At 47.3% G+C, this 15,441-nt stretch overlaps 1 protein-coding gene across 14 annotated transcripts in view; it reads right to left on the bottom strand.

Moving 5' to 3' along the window:
• BIN1 (bridging integrator 1) overlaps nt 1-12,823 on the bottom strand; it is a 161,750-nt gene extending 148,927 nt beyond the window's left edge. For 3 of the 14 annotated variants that reach the window (XM_073634423.1, XM_073634424.1, XM_073634427.1), the window contains exon 1: nt 12,541-12,821. In XM_073634423.1, coding sequence (XP_073490524.1) covers nt 12,541-12,621 — 81 coding nt within the window. In that variant the 5' untranslated portion in view covers nt 12,622-12,821. Of the gene's footprint in view, nt 1-12,540 lie in introns of all 14 variants that reach the window. The other 11 variants (XM_073634430.1, XM_073634431.1, XM_073634421.1 and 8 more) reach the window with 7 other exon arrangements.
• Nucleotides 12,824-15,441: the final 2,618 nt, after the last annotated feature.

Below are 15,441 nucleotides of genomic sequence, written 5' to 3'. Positions count from 1 at the left end.
ACCTTTACAGAAAAATCTGTGAGGCGAATTTACACAGGTCTCCCTCCTGGGCCCCCCCCCCCCCCCCGTCCCGCTGACCTGGACCGCGGCAATCTCCGGTTCTAAGCCCCGGTATATCCGCGTCAAAAGCCCGGGGCTTAGAAATCCTCTCTGCAGCCACGCGTCTTCTCCATAGCTGATAGGACGGGCCATGCGGCTGCTGATTGGTCGGCACCGCCCATGTGACGACACTGACCCAATTAGAATGCTCCAAAATGGGCCTCCTGACGAGGGGGATTTTTAAGCCCCGGACTTCTGGCGCAGATATACCGGGGCTTAGAACCGGAGATTGCCGCGGTCCAGGTCAGCGGGACCTGTGTACGTTCACCATACAGAGTTTTCTGTAAAGGTGAACTTACCCTTTAAGGGCGGGGCTGACATGAATGCACAATATGTGAATTGCCAGCATTATATAAATATCTGTAATAAGTATAAAATGTAGACTAGACGTGTGCAATTCAATTTGTTCCAAATTAGTTTTAGGTCAGAATTCGGCATATTCGTTCATTCCGAAGCATCCAAATGAAAAGTATGACACATTTTTTCGATTTTTTTTTTTTTTTTAAATAAAAATTTCGAAAGAACGAAAACATTTGGATAACGGTTTTTTTTATTTGTACTTTTTATTATAATTAAATTAGCCACTTTTTTTTATTAATAAATAAATAATAACTATAATAGTTATAAACTATTAAAATTATAGGTACTGGAATTTTCTTTCCAATTTGGCCAACTGTTAGTAAAGAAAACGAATACGAATTTATCCGAAGTTACGAATTATCTGAAATAACGAATGCCGATCATAACGAATGATCTGATAAATGAAAGAAAAAAAAAAATGAAAAACTAAAACAAATTTTTCGGTGGTGCCCAGGTCTAATGACTACTGTGAGTTGACGCATTACATCCGCACATTCCAACAACCAAAGAAAGGCGACCAATAAATTGCTGAATCTTACATACATTTCTTGTGCAAAGTGAAGGGAAAGGTTTAATGGGAGGAAAGGATTGGGCTACTACATAGAAAACCAGAAAAAGTCTTCCCCAAGGGGTGGCAATCTGCCCAGGTAGCAGTTCCTGGCACCCAGCAGTGCACCAGTTGTCAGCAATGCCAACCTTCTGGAAGGAGATTAAGGGATTCAAGGAATTGAGGAACTGGAAAAATGTCACAAAGTAATTAACTGAGATAAGAAAAAAAAAAAAAAAAAAAAAGCTATTTTCTTTGAACGGATTGTTAACTTGGAAATGTTAATAAAAACATTGAAAACAAAACAACAACAAAACAAAAAAAAACAAAAAAAAAAAAAAAAAAGCTTTCCGTCCTCTTCACCCTCAAAGCATGTTGTCGCCGACGGTCGAATATTTCCCACACCATCCAGCGATAACGACCTCCATGCGTCTCTGTTGGCCGCTCCCATGCAATTCTTTCCATTCCCAAACAAATCATTTTTTTGTTCCATCAGAAGGAGAAGCGGAGCGGGTCACCCACATCAGAGCGCAGTCTTATTTTTATAATTCTTCATGTCTCGGCAGAAGAAGAAGGACGTCTCTGATGTGCACACAAGTCAGCTGAAGGGCAGTTTGCGGAGATGTGAAATTTTTATTGGAGAACACAACGTGCAAGCGTTCGGCGTCCTCGGGGGAATCCTGGGAAAGTTAGCAAAACTTTTATGAGGGTGCAGCTATGCAGAGATTAAAAAACATTAGAGCGCGGCATCCAAGCCAAAAAAAATCCATCCGTCCCAAAACTTTGGAGGAAGCCTAGACTTGGTAATGAAATTAGCACATCGCTGCAAGAGGCTCCCATCATGTTCTATTAACCACTTAAAGTGTTACTAAACCCACAGCAGTAAAATCGGTCTGTATATGCAGTAAAGCATGCTTGTTATACTCACTGTGGAACCTACGGGGTTAATCCTCTGCATTGTGTAAAAAGGCTGTTTTGTTCCCGTCTTCTCTGATCCTCCCCCTCTTCTACTGTCCCCAACCCATCTCCTGTTCAGAGTCCTACTGCACATGCTCAGTTTGGTGTGTATTGCTAGAGAGTTTTTTTTTGTTTTTTTTTTTGTTTTTGTTTTTTTACTTCTTGGGAGGGTGCATGTGATCAGCACAGGGTCAATCAGCGCTGTCCAGAGGGTCAGGGGTCCTGCATCCTCATAGGACAGTCAGATGTGGGGGATGTTGACAGCCCACTTCTAGCTGTGTTGCCCGGAACCTTCGGTGTACAAAAATGTGCAGAGGGGTGCAGAAGTGTGCTCCGGGAACAGAGACGTGTTGGGGGGTGGGGGGGTACAGAGGTGTCCTGTATTGGGTACAGAGGTGTGCTGGGGGAGGGGGATATAGAGGGTTGCTGTGTGGGGTACAGAGGTGTGTTGGGGGAGGGGGGATATAGAGGGGTGCTGTGTGGGGTACAGAGGTGTGTTGGGGGAGGGGGGATATAGAGGGGTGCCGTGTGGGGTACAGAGGTGTGCTGGGGATAGGGTTGCCACCTGTCCAGGATTGACCCGGACAGTTCAGGTTTTGAATCATGTGTCTGGGTTTCAGGCAGACTGAAACCCAGACACATTATTCAGACTGGGCTGTAACCAAGATAGCTGCACACATCTGTTGCTGTCCGGGGGGCTGCAGGTGGCTGTCTGGGGGATGGTTCGGCATCACTGGGGGGGGGGCAGGGCAATGATGTCAGCAAGAGCAATTTTGGCTGCACCCACTGTTCGCTGCAGCAGGCTATGCGCACCGCATTACTACTCTCCTTGTGGCACCCAAAAGGTGTCCTAGGCCACTAAAGTGTTTGGGTTTTGCTTGAAGAAAAAGTGGCAACCCTAGCTGGGGGTGGATATAGAGGGGTGCTGTGGGGGGGGGGATACAGAGGGGGTGCTGTGTGTGGGGGGGATACAGAGGTGGTGGATACAGAGGGGGTGCTGTGTGGGGGGGGGATACAGAGGGGTTGCTGTGTGGGGGGGGGGATACAGAGGGGGTGCGGGATACAGATCACACACTGTGTTCATTAAGCCTAGGTTCCCGCTATAATGCAGTTCGGGAAACCTGCGATCCGTGTGCGTTTCTTGCACCGCATTCATTACGCACTGCCTTTGCACTCTGCAGCGAGTCTCAGTGCAATGCTAATAACACCCCAAAGCAAGTCAAGCGCAGCGCATTTTCCAGCACCAGATCACATGGTACAAAACGACCATGAGGTATAATTGCAGTGTGGTTTCAAAATCGGTGCATGCATGACTTTGGTTTGATGCAGTGCAATTTAAAATTCAAAATGTCAGGGCTAAAACCGCACTGCATCGTGTGATCTGTACAAGAATGCGGTGCAGTTATTGCAATTATTGGGGGGGGGGGGGGGGGTGACACCATGTTTTAACACACCAGGGGACACCACCCCTAGTGACGCCACTGACAGGCAATGGTGTATCAATAAATACAGATATGCAGGATATTGTACCTTTACATCTATCTGGAGCTCCACTATAAGCAAAGAGAAAAGGTGATAAGCAATCTTTTTTTTTTTTTGTTCCAACCTCATTCAGCATGGAGGGCGACAGCAGGAGAAAGATCTCCAAGACAGCTGGCAGTTAAAGCCGTGGCTACTATAGGTTATCAGCATTGCTCTTTGCACTGTAAACTTTGTGTATATAAAAAATACAAAAAAAAAAAAAAAAAAAAAAAAAAAAAAAAGAAAAAAAGCTAAATGGGTGGCAAATAAGATAACTTTATTTTCTGCGGGTTTATATAACAGGGCAAAGAGCTATAAGTGTGCAACTACAACATCCTAATTTGCTCAAACTATATGGGTCTTCATTGGTTGCTATGGGGTTACTGTACTTTGTATGTTGCCAAATTAACTTACCAAATAATAAAAAAAAAAACAAAAAAACAAAAAAAAAAAAAAAAAACTGTTAAAAGGATACCACAAATTGCCTAACCACTTCAATACTAGGCGCTTTCACCCCCTTCCTGCCCAGGCACCAGTTTTCAGCTTTCAGCGCTCTCACACTTTGAATGACATTTGTGCGGTCATGCAATGCTGTACCCTTATGAAATTTGTAGCATTTTTTTGAGACAGATAGAGCTTTCTTTTCTGGCATTTAATTACCAATGGGTTTTTTATTTTTGCGTTAAACGAAAAAGAAAGACTGAAAATGTGTTTTTTTTCCGTGTCCATTATAAAATTTTGCAAATAAGTAATTTTTCTCCTTCACTGATAGGGCAGCACTGATGGGCACTCATGAGGCAGCACTGATGATCAGTGCCCTGATTTATCTGTGTACATGTCCCCCGTCACACTTGCCAGTTACTGGCTCTCCTCTCCCCACACTGTGACAGCGCTTGAGGAAAGGAATGCCAATAACAGGCAAGTTTGTTTACACGTGATCAGTTGTGATTGGACACAGGTTATCACATGGTAAAGGGCTGCGGAGATTGTCCCTTTACCGTGATCTGAGATCAGCTGTGTCTGAAGGACACACCAATCACAGAGCGCACCTCAGTTCTGGGAGGACGTCCATGGACACCTTCCAGGAACAGAGCCATGCTGTAGCAGTCTTTCAGCTATAGCGCAGGTCTGAAGTGGTTAAACGGTTGTAAAGCGCCACCATAGCAAGCCACTTGCAGTGCGGACACTCCTGAGCCAGGCTGTGTGCTTCCACAGACTCACACAGCGCAGCTCAGCCCCACCCCCAGGATTTGATTGACATTGATTGGCATCAGCAAAAGCCAATGGCCTCTGTGTCTTGTGAATCCAGGAAGGAGGGGAGGAGAGTTGCTGCAGATGGGACAGCGCTGGAACAAGAGAAGACTCAGATTAGTGTTTAAGGTGGGGCTGCTGTTGAAAGGTTTTTTTTTTTTTACCCCAATGCAGAGAATTCACCAAAGGTAAAAAAAAAAAAAAAACACATTTGCATTTAGAAACATTTTAAAGTGTATCTAAAGCCAAAACTTTCATTTTGAATAGAGTGTTGACGGTTTAGGATTTTATTGCTGGGTACAAGTAGAAGAGGCACAAGGTCTATTATATCACTCAGTGTTGTGAAGGATCAGCTCATTGGTCAAGTTGACTCACATGGACCAGAGCACCTCCAGGAAAGGGGGGTCCCGAGTGGAGCCCAAATATGTAAAAAGCAGTAAGGGTGTCACACCAAAGAGTCAGAGTCCAGAATGGCTATTAATGGATTAAGAGGATAATACATTCAGCAGGTTTCAGGTCTCCCCTCTCCAGGGCTTGAACATTTCTGAGAAGTGAGATCTGGACGGGGTGGCCGAACTTGTCCTGGACCAGATATTCTGCCAATATTACAAAATCACTTATTCATTCCTTTGATCCTCCAGCCCAGCTCAGATCTCAATTTTTCAGGCCCTGAAAAAGGGGCGCCCATGGAATCCCCCCAAAACACTTTGGCTCCCTTAGTCCATGAGTCATGTAAAAAAAAATATTTATTGCTGGCTGTGTACTATTTTGGAAGATTTACCCTCTCTGTCCTGAAAGTGAGGGACAATCCAAAATTTTTTAGTTCATATGCGAAAATGTAATAGAGGTGAAATCTTCTAATAGGAACACTTGCCCTCTGGATAATGGTCTAAGAGGGGATTTGCCTCAATTTGGAGATCCTCTATCACATCCTGTTGTGTCTACTTGATGAGGAAGTGGATTTTTTTTTTTTTTTTTTTTTTAATGCAAGCCTCAAGTAAAAAACAAAATGTTTTGGCTTTAGGCTCGATTCACACAGGGGCAACACAACTTCAGCGCGACTTTGCACGGCGACTTCAACGCGGCTTCGATCAATTTACAACGCGACTTCAAGTCGCCTCCAGGACAGGCGACTTTGGCTGTGGCCAATCACAAAATAATCAGCTCTCTGGGAAGGAGGGGTTTGCCTGGGCAAACTAATTTTTTTAACTGTAATGTCGCTTCAGTATAGATGGAGATCCGACTTGGAGGCGACTTCCATTGAATTGAATGGTACAAGTCGCCTAGAAGTCGGATCCAAGTAGTACAGGGAGTACGCTCTGAAGTCGGAGCGACTTCAGTAGTGTCAATTAAGATGCTCTGATTCCCTGTAATGTTAATCTCTTCTTGGGGCGACTTGGGGCGACTTGAGGGCTTACAAGTCGGATCCCAAGTCGTCCTAGTGTGAACCGACCCTAAGGAGTAACTTACTGATTGTTGAGGAACCAGTTGGAAGTAATTAGAGGTTTTATGGTTTTAGACTTTAAGGTCTAGAAGGTAATAGGGTTGTTATGATCATTTTTGGAAATAAATAACTGTCCTTTTTTGTGTTAACATCTTCTTTCCTAATAACATTGGCAACGATTCCTATTTTCCAGCATTCATATTTAACCACCAGGCAGTTAGACCTTGGCCAAGGACCAGTGAACGCTCAATGACCAATAACTACAATGTACCACTTTAGTATGAATTGATTTTTTTTTTTTTTTTTGGTATACATTTTCTGCGATTCATTTGACCATGGCTCAGCATTACAGGGTGTGTGCAAAGATCAGGAGGCACGTATGAGGCTAAAAGCACCAATGCCTAGAACAGCCTTTTTCGACCAGGAAGCCTTCAGGTTTCTTCAGGGGTGCCTTGGCAAAAACACCTAAAAATTGCCCAAACAATGTATTAAGCCGGTAGGTGGATAAGGACTGCCATTTAGTTAAACAAAGCCACATTGTACACCATTACAAACTTCAAGCCGCTGGCCTCCTTTCAATCAATTACATCAGTGGTTGATAAGGGAGACCTCGGGAGCCTTGTTTGCCCATCCCCTGGCCCTCTCTATCAGCACTGGGGTCACATTGGCTGAGTGAGGGAGAAGAGCTGAGGGAGAAGAGAAACACTGGATTACTAGTCAGTACCAGTGGGCAAAGATGTATTTGCTTTGTAGAAGTAAATTATCTCTAATGATGGGTGTCCTACGTGTGTGGATGTTGTTTTAAGAAGAATGAAAAAAAGATTGAGAAACACTGGCCTAGAAAACAGCATGGCTTTCATAACTTAGCTAACAGATCGCAGCAGTGAGGCCTACAATTCAAGCAATAGTAGTCTATCACAGTCACTAAAGCACCCAACGGCCGGCCCAGACCCGCCGCCAACCCAACGGCCCGCCGCTGACCCAACGGCCGGCTGCTTCCTTAAAGCAGAACTCCGGGCAAAAACTTTTTTCCCATGTTCTCCTTGCTGATCAACCTTTACCAACTATGTTCTGAGCTCTGTAGTTCCTCTGCAATAGCCTGCTGAACTTGCTGAAAAACCATTATTGCCTGGTGATTTCCTGTTTGTAAGACCGCTGGCTGCTATCCCTCCAGTAACCTCAGCCAGCGGTCCGATACGCCCCCTTGCAGTCCTTTGAATGTGAGCAGGGACTTGTACTTCTGCCTGGCTCGCTGTAGTGGGCAGAGGGGGTCTCACAGTCCCTGGTCTGTGCCACCAATAGGAGGTGGTGTCCTCCTCCTCTGCTCCCTCCTCCTCCCTGCCAGCACCGCCCCTGCCATCTGTCTCCAGTGCAGGGAGAGTTACAGATCGGGATGACAGAGCGCATCTCGGGCCGATGGGTCTGTATGAGAACACCGCCTGTGGTACAGCCCCGCCTCCCTGCACATTGGAACAGTGCGCTCTGCACTGTCCAATACAATTCTGGTGCAGGGAGGCAGGGCTGTACCGCGAGCAATGTTCTCACATACAGACCCATCAGCCCGAGATATCGCCGTTATCCCGATGATCTGTAACTATCCCCAGTCTGCACTAAGGCACTGGTGACTCGCACTGGTGGCGGCCCCTGACATTCGGCACTGGTGGCGGCCCCTGACATTCGGCACTGGTTTGCTTTCATATTAAAATGCTTTGTATTTATAAGGCTGTAACCTATCATACTGTGTGTTATGTATGGCTTGCTGGCTGCAGAATGAGGGGTGTGATTTATGTTGAAGTGGGTAAGTTCACATTTACATGTACAGGCCTAGTGTAACGCCCACATTCACTCCCATCCCAAGGATTCATGGGAAATGTAGCCTGATTACAGTTAGAGAGAGAGAAGAGGATATGATGCAATCACTGTTCTAAGAGATCCTCCCTCCCAGAAAAGATGATGCATTTTTTGAATCACAGAGCTGACTTCCTGAAAATTAAAATCAGACATCTCTTAGGCCTCATTCACACAAGGCGGACTCCGTTTCCACGGAGCCCGCCTCGGTCCGCCGGCTCAGCAGGAGATCTCTCCATTGATCTCCGCTGAGCCGGCGGATGACAGGTCCCTCTCTGCTCACTAAGCGGGGAGGGGCTTGTCAGGCGCCGCTGCCGCCTATGGAGGGATCGGATGAAAACGGACAGCATGTCCGTTTTCATCAGATCTCCCCCGATCCGCCAGCGACGGATCTGGACGTAGGGCCATCCGTCTGCTTTCAGCGGATCGGACCGGGTCGGATGTCAGCGGACAGGTCTCCGCTGACATCCGTCGCTCCATAGACTAACATGGAGCGCCCGTTCAGGTCCGCCGTCAAAACTGACAGGCGGACCTGAACGGTCCAATCGTGTGAAAGGGGCCTTAAAAACGGTAAGAAATTTCACAAATGTAACAACTGTTTAGTGTTTTGTGCGGGGGGGGGGGGGGGGGTACTAATGGGGGATTTTTTTAAAATCCAGGAGTTCTGCTTTAATCTCCCTTTGGGATCATTAAAAGTATTCTGAAATTTATTTTAGAATATTTTATGGTCCATAATATTCTGTTGATCATGCAAACCTTTAGTGCTTGCACAAACATTCATTCCATTTTTCTACAGTGGGGTGGGGGGGTTACAATAAGAATCATTACTGTAGTCTACATTTGATACAGTGAGTCGAAGAAGGAGATCTATCAGTTGGGTAATTTCTAGCTACAAAACTCCAGAAGCGTTTTGTTTCGAAGCAGTTGCAGCTAGCTACAAAAGATGAAAAATTGGATTAAAGATCTACCATGTAATATCAATAGCAATTTATAGCTGCCTAGATATGCATCATAACTTCATAAGTATCCTTGTGGCCAGCTTCCGAAAAACTTGAAAAGATTTATAGTTCCTACAAAACGAAACTGCAAATGTGACATCTCCAAACCTTCCAGAATTCCAAGAATTGCCCAACGCTCACCTTGAGATTGGACCAGTTCATCACTTATTCAAAAAAATCTCTATCTAACCTAACAAATCACCATTGTACGTGAAATAAAGGCAAAATAAAACTGTACAACCCCCCAGCACTGTGAACATGTGCTAGGCAAGCTCCAAATTTAAAGAGCGCTACAGGAAACATTTGTTGCTCAGGATTCCAGCGCATGCAATGTAGTCTTACAAGAGCACAGAGATTATAAATAGAATGATGAGCCTCAGATATCCATTCCTCCAAAACCCATCTGTGACCTCTGATCTGCTTCTAACACACGCCTGACTCAGACCTCCTGTCATACATCAATCATAGTGGCCAAGGTATATCGACGACATATTCAGAGGCAATGGACAATGCAATGGTCAAACAGAACAGGCCAAAAATCAATATGGAACCACACAAGAACGGTTGGCGTTGTTTAGCATTACCCTTCATTAGCAATAGAGCATAATTTATACATGTTCTTTAATAGATAGATAGATACTATTAAAATTATAGGCAATAGATGGAAGATAGAGAAGACAGATAAGAAAATAATTATATAAAAAGGGGATCTGAAAGTTTAAAAATGCTTCTGTGATCACACCATATATTAATAGTAACAACACCACATTCTAATTTCTGTCTACGCAGCTAAGCATAGAGGAGGTGGAAGATGTCTGCAAGGATTAGATAAGCAGGGGGATCTCCTGGGGCACTACAAACACCAGCAGGAGTCACTGGGACTTGTAGTGCTCCAGCAGCTGAACAGGCAGTGCTAGCCTAAACCTTCAAATTTAGCATAGCAGGGACATTGCGGAGATAGACTGCTGAGGAAGTCACTAAACCTGCTACCCTCATGAGAGCATGGCCACGCTGGGGCTTGTAGCTCCTCGGCAACTTCATGGTAGCCTTCCCAACAACCGCAGAGAAAGCTGTCAGTGTGACTGCAATCTTATCCCCAGGGCAGCCTGGGATTTACAGTTCCCTGACAGCCGACTCTTGGATTGCATGTTAGTGCGCAGGAGGCGATAGAGGACAGTAAAACCTCCACTCTGCAGGGCAAGGCAGACTCTGTCGTCCCCCATTAGCTTTGCTGATTCTGCAGACCTTTGATCTTGCCCATAAACAGGATGTAGGAGCCTGCCTGTTCCTGCGGATTTTTGCAGTTTTTCCCCTATTAGCTGGATGCCTCCTTCACCAAGGACTTGTAGATCCCTAGCTTCTATATGCTTCCTCCAGCAGGGACTGGTAGATCCCTAGCTTCTATATGCTTCCTCCAGCAAGGGACTGGTAGATCCCTAGCTTCTATAGGCTTCCTCCAGCAGGAACTGGTAGATCCCTAGCTTCTATAGGCTTCCTCCAGCAGGTACTGGTACATCCCTAGCTTCTATATGCTTCCTCCAGCAGGGACTGGTACATCCCTAGCTTCTATATGCTTCCTCCAGTAGGGACTGGTAGATCTTTAGTTTCTGGATGCCTCCTCCAGTAGGGACTGGTAGATGCCTAGCTTCTAGATGCTTTCTCCAATAGGGATTGGTAAATCCCTAGCTTCTAGATGCTTCCTCTAGTAGGGACTGGTAGATCCCTAGCTTCTAGATTCAGTCTCCAGTAGGGACTGGTGGATCTCCATCTCCTATGGTCCTCCTCTAGCAGGTCTAATAGATCCCTAGCTTCTAGGTGTCCAATAGGGACTGGTAGACCCCTAGATTCTAGATACTCCCTTCAGTTGGGACTAGTGGCTCCACAGCGTCTATATTCCCGCTCTAGTTGGTACTGGCAAGTCCCTAGGTCCTAGATGATTCCTTAATCAGGGACTGGCAGATTCCTAGCTCCCCAGCTTCTAGGTACCTCCACAAGCAGGAACTAGGGGAGCCCTAGCTTCTATATTCCTCTTCCAGCAGGGACTGGTGCATCCCTAGCTATCCCCCCTCCAACAGGGACTAGTGGATCCTAGGCCTCTAGATGCCCCCTAAACAGGGACGGGAGCTCCCAGCTTCTAGGTGCCTACTTAAGTAGGAACTAGTGGATTCCTAGCTTATTTATTCCCCCTTCAGCAGGGACTGGTGGGTTCCTAGATGCCTCCTCCAACAGGGACTAATGGAGCCTTGGCTTCTAGATGCCCCTCTGAACAGGGATGGGGAAATCCTCAGTTTATAGATGCATCCTCCAGCAGAAACGAAGGGATCCTTGGCTTCTAGATGCCCCCCGATCAGGGATGTTGAGTTCCCCAGCTTGTAGGTGCCTCTTCCAGCAGACACTAGGGGATCCCTAGCTTCTAGGTGCCCCCCCCCCCCAATTTAGGGACAGAGAACTCCCCAGCTTGTAGACACCTCCTCCAGCAAAAACTAGGGGAGTCCTGGCTGATGCCCCCCTCCTAGCTCCTAGGTGCCTCCTCCAGCAGGGACTAGTGGATCCTTGGATTCTAGATGCCCCTCTGAACAGAGATGGGGAATTCCTTGGTTTCTAGATGCCACTTCCAGCAGAAACTAGGGGATCCCTGCCTTCTAGATGCCCCCCGATCAGGGATGGAGAGTTCCCCAGCTTGTAGATGCCTCTTCCAGCAGAAACTAGGGATCCCTAGCTTCTAGGTGCCCCCCGATCAGGGATGGAGAGTTCCCCAGCTTGTAGATGCCTCCTCCAGCAGAAACTAGGGATCCCTAGCTTCTAGGTGCCCCCCGATCATGGATGGAGAGTTCCCCAGCTTGTAGATGCCTCCTCCAGCAGAAACTAGGGATCCCTAGCTTCTAGATGCCCCCCGATCAGGGATGGAGAGTTCCCCAGCTTGTAGATGCCTCCTCCAGCAGAAACTAGGGATCCCTAGCTTCTAGATGCCCCCCGATCAGGGATGGAGAGTTCCCCAGCATATAGATGCCTCTTCCAGCAGACACTAGAGCTTCTAGATGCCTTCTCCTGTATAGAAGCTGGTGGATCCTCATCCCCTGGATCTGTCATCCCCATACACATTCTGCCTAATCTACAGCTCCCAGCTGGGTGCCTCCTCCAGCCGGACTGGTAAATCCCTGGTTTATAAAAGCCTCCTCCAGCAGGGACTGGTAAATCCCTATCCCCTGGATCTGTCATCCCTCATACACAGGCTTCCAGCTCTGCAGCTTTCTATGATCTGCATGCCTCCTCCAGCAGGGACTGGCAGATCCCCAGTGTATAGAGCAATGACTGGTGGACCCCCATCCCCTGGATCTGTCACCCCCCCCATACCCAGCCCATACCCAGGCTGCAGCTTCCCCTGATCCGGGTGTCTGCAGAGCTCTGCCTAGAAGCTGCCAGTGGATGTTGCCTGACATGACGCTGCACTGGCAGATCTCAGAGGTTCTGTGGAGCTGTCATGTCCCTCTCCTCCTCCCCAGCAGCAGCCTTACCTTCTCCTGAGCCCTGGTCAGCTTCTTCTGCATATTACTGGCGATCTTCCCCGCAGAGACTCCCTTCCCCAGCTCAGCCATCTTGCCTTCCCTTTAACTGGACGTCAAATAATCAGATCAGAAGCAGCAAGAAAAAAAAAACCCTCCTGGCAGAAACAATGGATATACTGCCCCTCCTGGGGGCAGGGACAGCCTTTTAAAGAGACAGTGCTCAGAGCAGACAGCAACTCCTTAAAGGGACAGGCAGAGGAGAGGAGTCCCAGGGACACAGGAGGGACATCTGCTCAGGGAAGGATCAGAGAAGGCTGGGTGGTAATATAATGTCCCCCCTCCCCCCCCTGCCATGGCAGGATTAACATGGAGGGGGATGGAGCTGGAGATTGGCTGAGGACTCCCTGCACACCAGCAAAGAGATACAAAAACAATAACAATCAAAGAAATAGAAACATTTGTATCAGAATGTCAGGACAGGACAGGACAAGTGTTACATTGTATCATTATCACTCTTAGGGCTGGTTCACACTGCTGCGAATTCTATTGCGAATTTTAACCGTTGCGATCGCTCAAATTCGCAAGTCATTTTAATAACATCGTTTTCCATGAGTGCCGTTCACATCAAAGCGTTGCCAATCTAAGCTGCGTAAAAAAGGGTCCTGTCCGAGTTTGATCCGTGTGCGACGCGAATTCAGCTCCATAGACTGCAAAATTTGCAGTAGAATCGCATAAAGAATTCGCAATGCAAATTCGCAACACAATCGGATCAAAATCGCGCTAAATTCACACTGCAGCAGTGTGAACCGGCCCTAACACTTGCTTCAAAACATGGGGTTGTAAACCCCTAATTTTTTTTTTAACCAGATGCCGCCGGGCGCAGGGGGGGGGGGGTGTTTTTGAAGCACCTGATTAGAGCCATAGGCTCTAATAGGCGTCAAAAAAGGTGACCTGCGAGCGCCATGCTGGGCCCTCGCAGGTCACTCAGCTGTGTCAGAATATTCGCTTTCCTAACACTGAACCGCCTCTCAGCCAATCAAGTGCTCAGATCTGTTACCCATCACCTGATTGGCTGAAACGACAGGTGCTGTGACTGGACGCCTATCAGGTGTCCAATCATAGCAGAGGACAGAGGAGCTGTCCCACCGCCATCGAGACAGGGTAAGTAAAGACGGCGGGCGGGGGACACACTAGCAGCATTTGATATGGCACACTGGTTACGTTGGATGGGGCACAGTGGGAACATTTGATGGGGCACAGTGAGGCTTCATTTGATGGGCACAGTGGCTGCATATGATGGGTACAGTGGCTGCATAATATGGGCACAGTGGCAGCATTTGATGGCACAGTGGGAGCATTTGATATGGCACAGTGGCTGCGTTTGATGGGCACAGTGGCTGCGTTTGATGGGCACAGTGGCGGCAATTGATGGGCACAGTGGCTGCGTTTGATGGGCACAGTGGCTGCGTTTGATGGGCACAGTGGCGGCAATTGATGGGCACAGTGGCTGCGTTTGATGACACAGTGGCTGTGTTTGATGGTACAGTGGTGGCAATTGATGGGCACAGTGGCTGCGTTTGATGGCACAGTGGCTGCGTTTGATGGTACAGTGGTGGCAATTGATGGGCACAGTGGCTGCGTTTGATGGCACAGTGGCTGCGTTTGATGGTACAGTGGTGGCAATTGATGGGCACAGTGGCTGCGTTTGATGGCACAGTTGTGGCAATTGATAAGCACAGTGGCTGCGTTTGATGGCACAGTGGCTGCGTTTGATGGCACAGTGGCTGCGTTTGATGGCACAGTGGCTGTGATTGATGGGGGGGGGGGTTTAGAATTTTTCAGTTTGTTTGCGCCCCCAAAAAAATTTGGAGCACCAGCCACCACTGCGCCCAACGTACATTTACTGCAGCAGGGCAGAATCATATACCTGTACGTGATTCTGCACTTCAGGGTCCAAGGCCCACCAGTGACTCGCTCACAGCGGGTACAGAAGACACGATGTCCGCCAGAACCCACCAATCATTCGAGAGACAGGCAGAACGCCGATCTAAACATGACAGATCGCTGTTCTGTGACAAGCGAAGGCTGGGATCCTGTGTTTCTGCAAAGCAGGGACATGTATCTCTGTCTTACCACCAGTGGCGGCTGGTGTTTTTTTTTTTGGGCGGGGGGCAGAAAACAACCACCCATCCCCCCTGAGGCTCTAATAGGCTTCAAAAAAGGGTGGGCTTGGGGCACAGAGCACTACGCTCTAAGCCCACCCAGTTGTGTGATAATAGCAAATAATTATTCACTATTGTCACACTGATCCTCCTCCCTGAGACCCGTCACCTGAAAGGACAGGCGATCAGATTGGCCACCAGGAGGAGGAGGGAGGAGACGCTGCTCATAGGAGAGGGGACAGGTGATCAGATCTCGTCATCTGTACGGTGCCCGGGGAGCTGCCTCACTCCGTCCGCCTCCACACAGGCGGCCCCACCTCCTGAATTGTTTGCCACCAGCCGCCACTGGTCATTAGTACAGTGACAGTGCTTTTTTTTTTTAATGCTGATCACTGTATTAGTGTCACTGGTCCCCAAAAAGTGTCACTTAGGGTCAGATTTGTCCGCTGCAATGTCGCAATCCCACAAAAAAATCGCTAATCGCCGCCATTACTAATAAAAAATAAAAAGTCCACAAGTCTATCCCATAGTTTGTAGACGCTATAACTTTTGCGCAAACCAATCAATATACACTTATTGGGATTTTTTTTTTTTACCAACAACATGTAGCAGAATACATATTGGCCTAAATTGATGAAGAAATTTGATTTTTTACATTTTTTTATTGGATGTGTTTTATAGCAGAAAGTAAAAAATATTGTTTTTTAGTTTCTTCGAAAGTGTCGGCATATTTTTGTTTATAGCGCAA

Source organism: Aquarana catesbeiana, linkage group LG06, assembly GCF_042186555.1.
Source record: "Aquarana catesbeiana isolate 2022-GZ linkage group LG06, ASM4218655v1, whole genome shotgun sequence".
NCBI classification, from domain to species: Eukaryota; Metazoa; Chordata; class Amphibia; order Anura; family Ranidae; genus Aquarana; species Aquarana catesbeiana.
The sequence above is the reverse complement of the archived record's forward strand: the minus strand, read 5'-3'. Positions and strand labels throughout refer to the sequence as shown.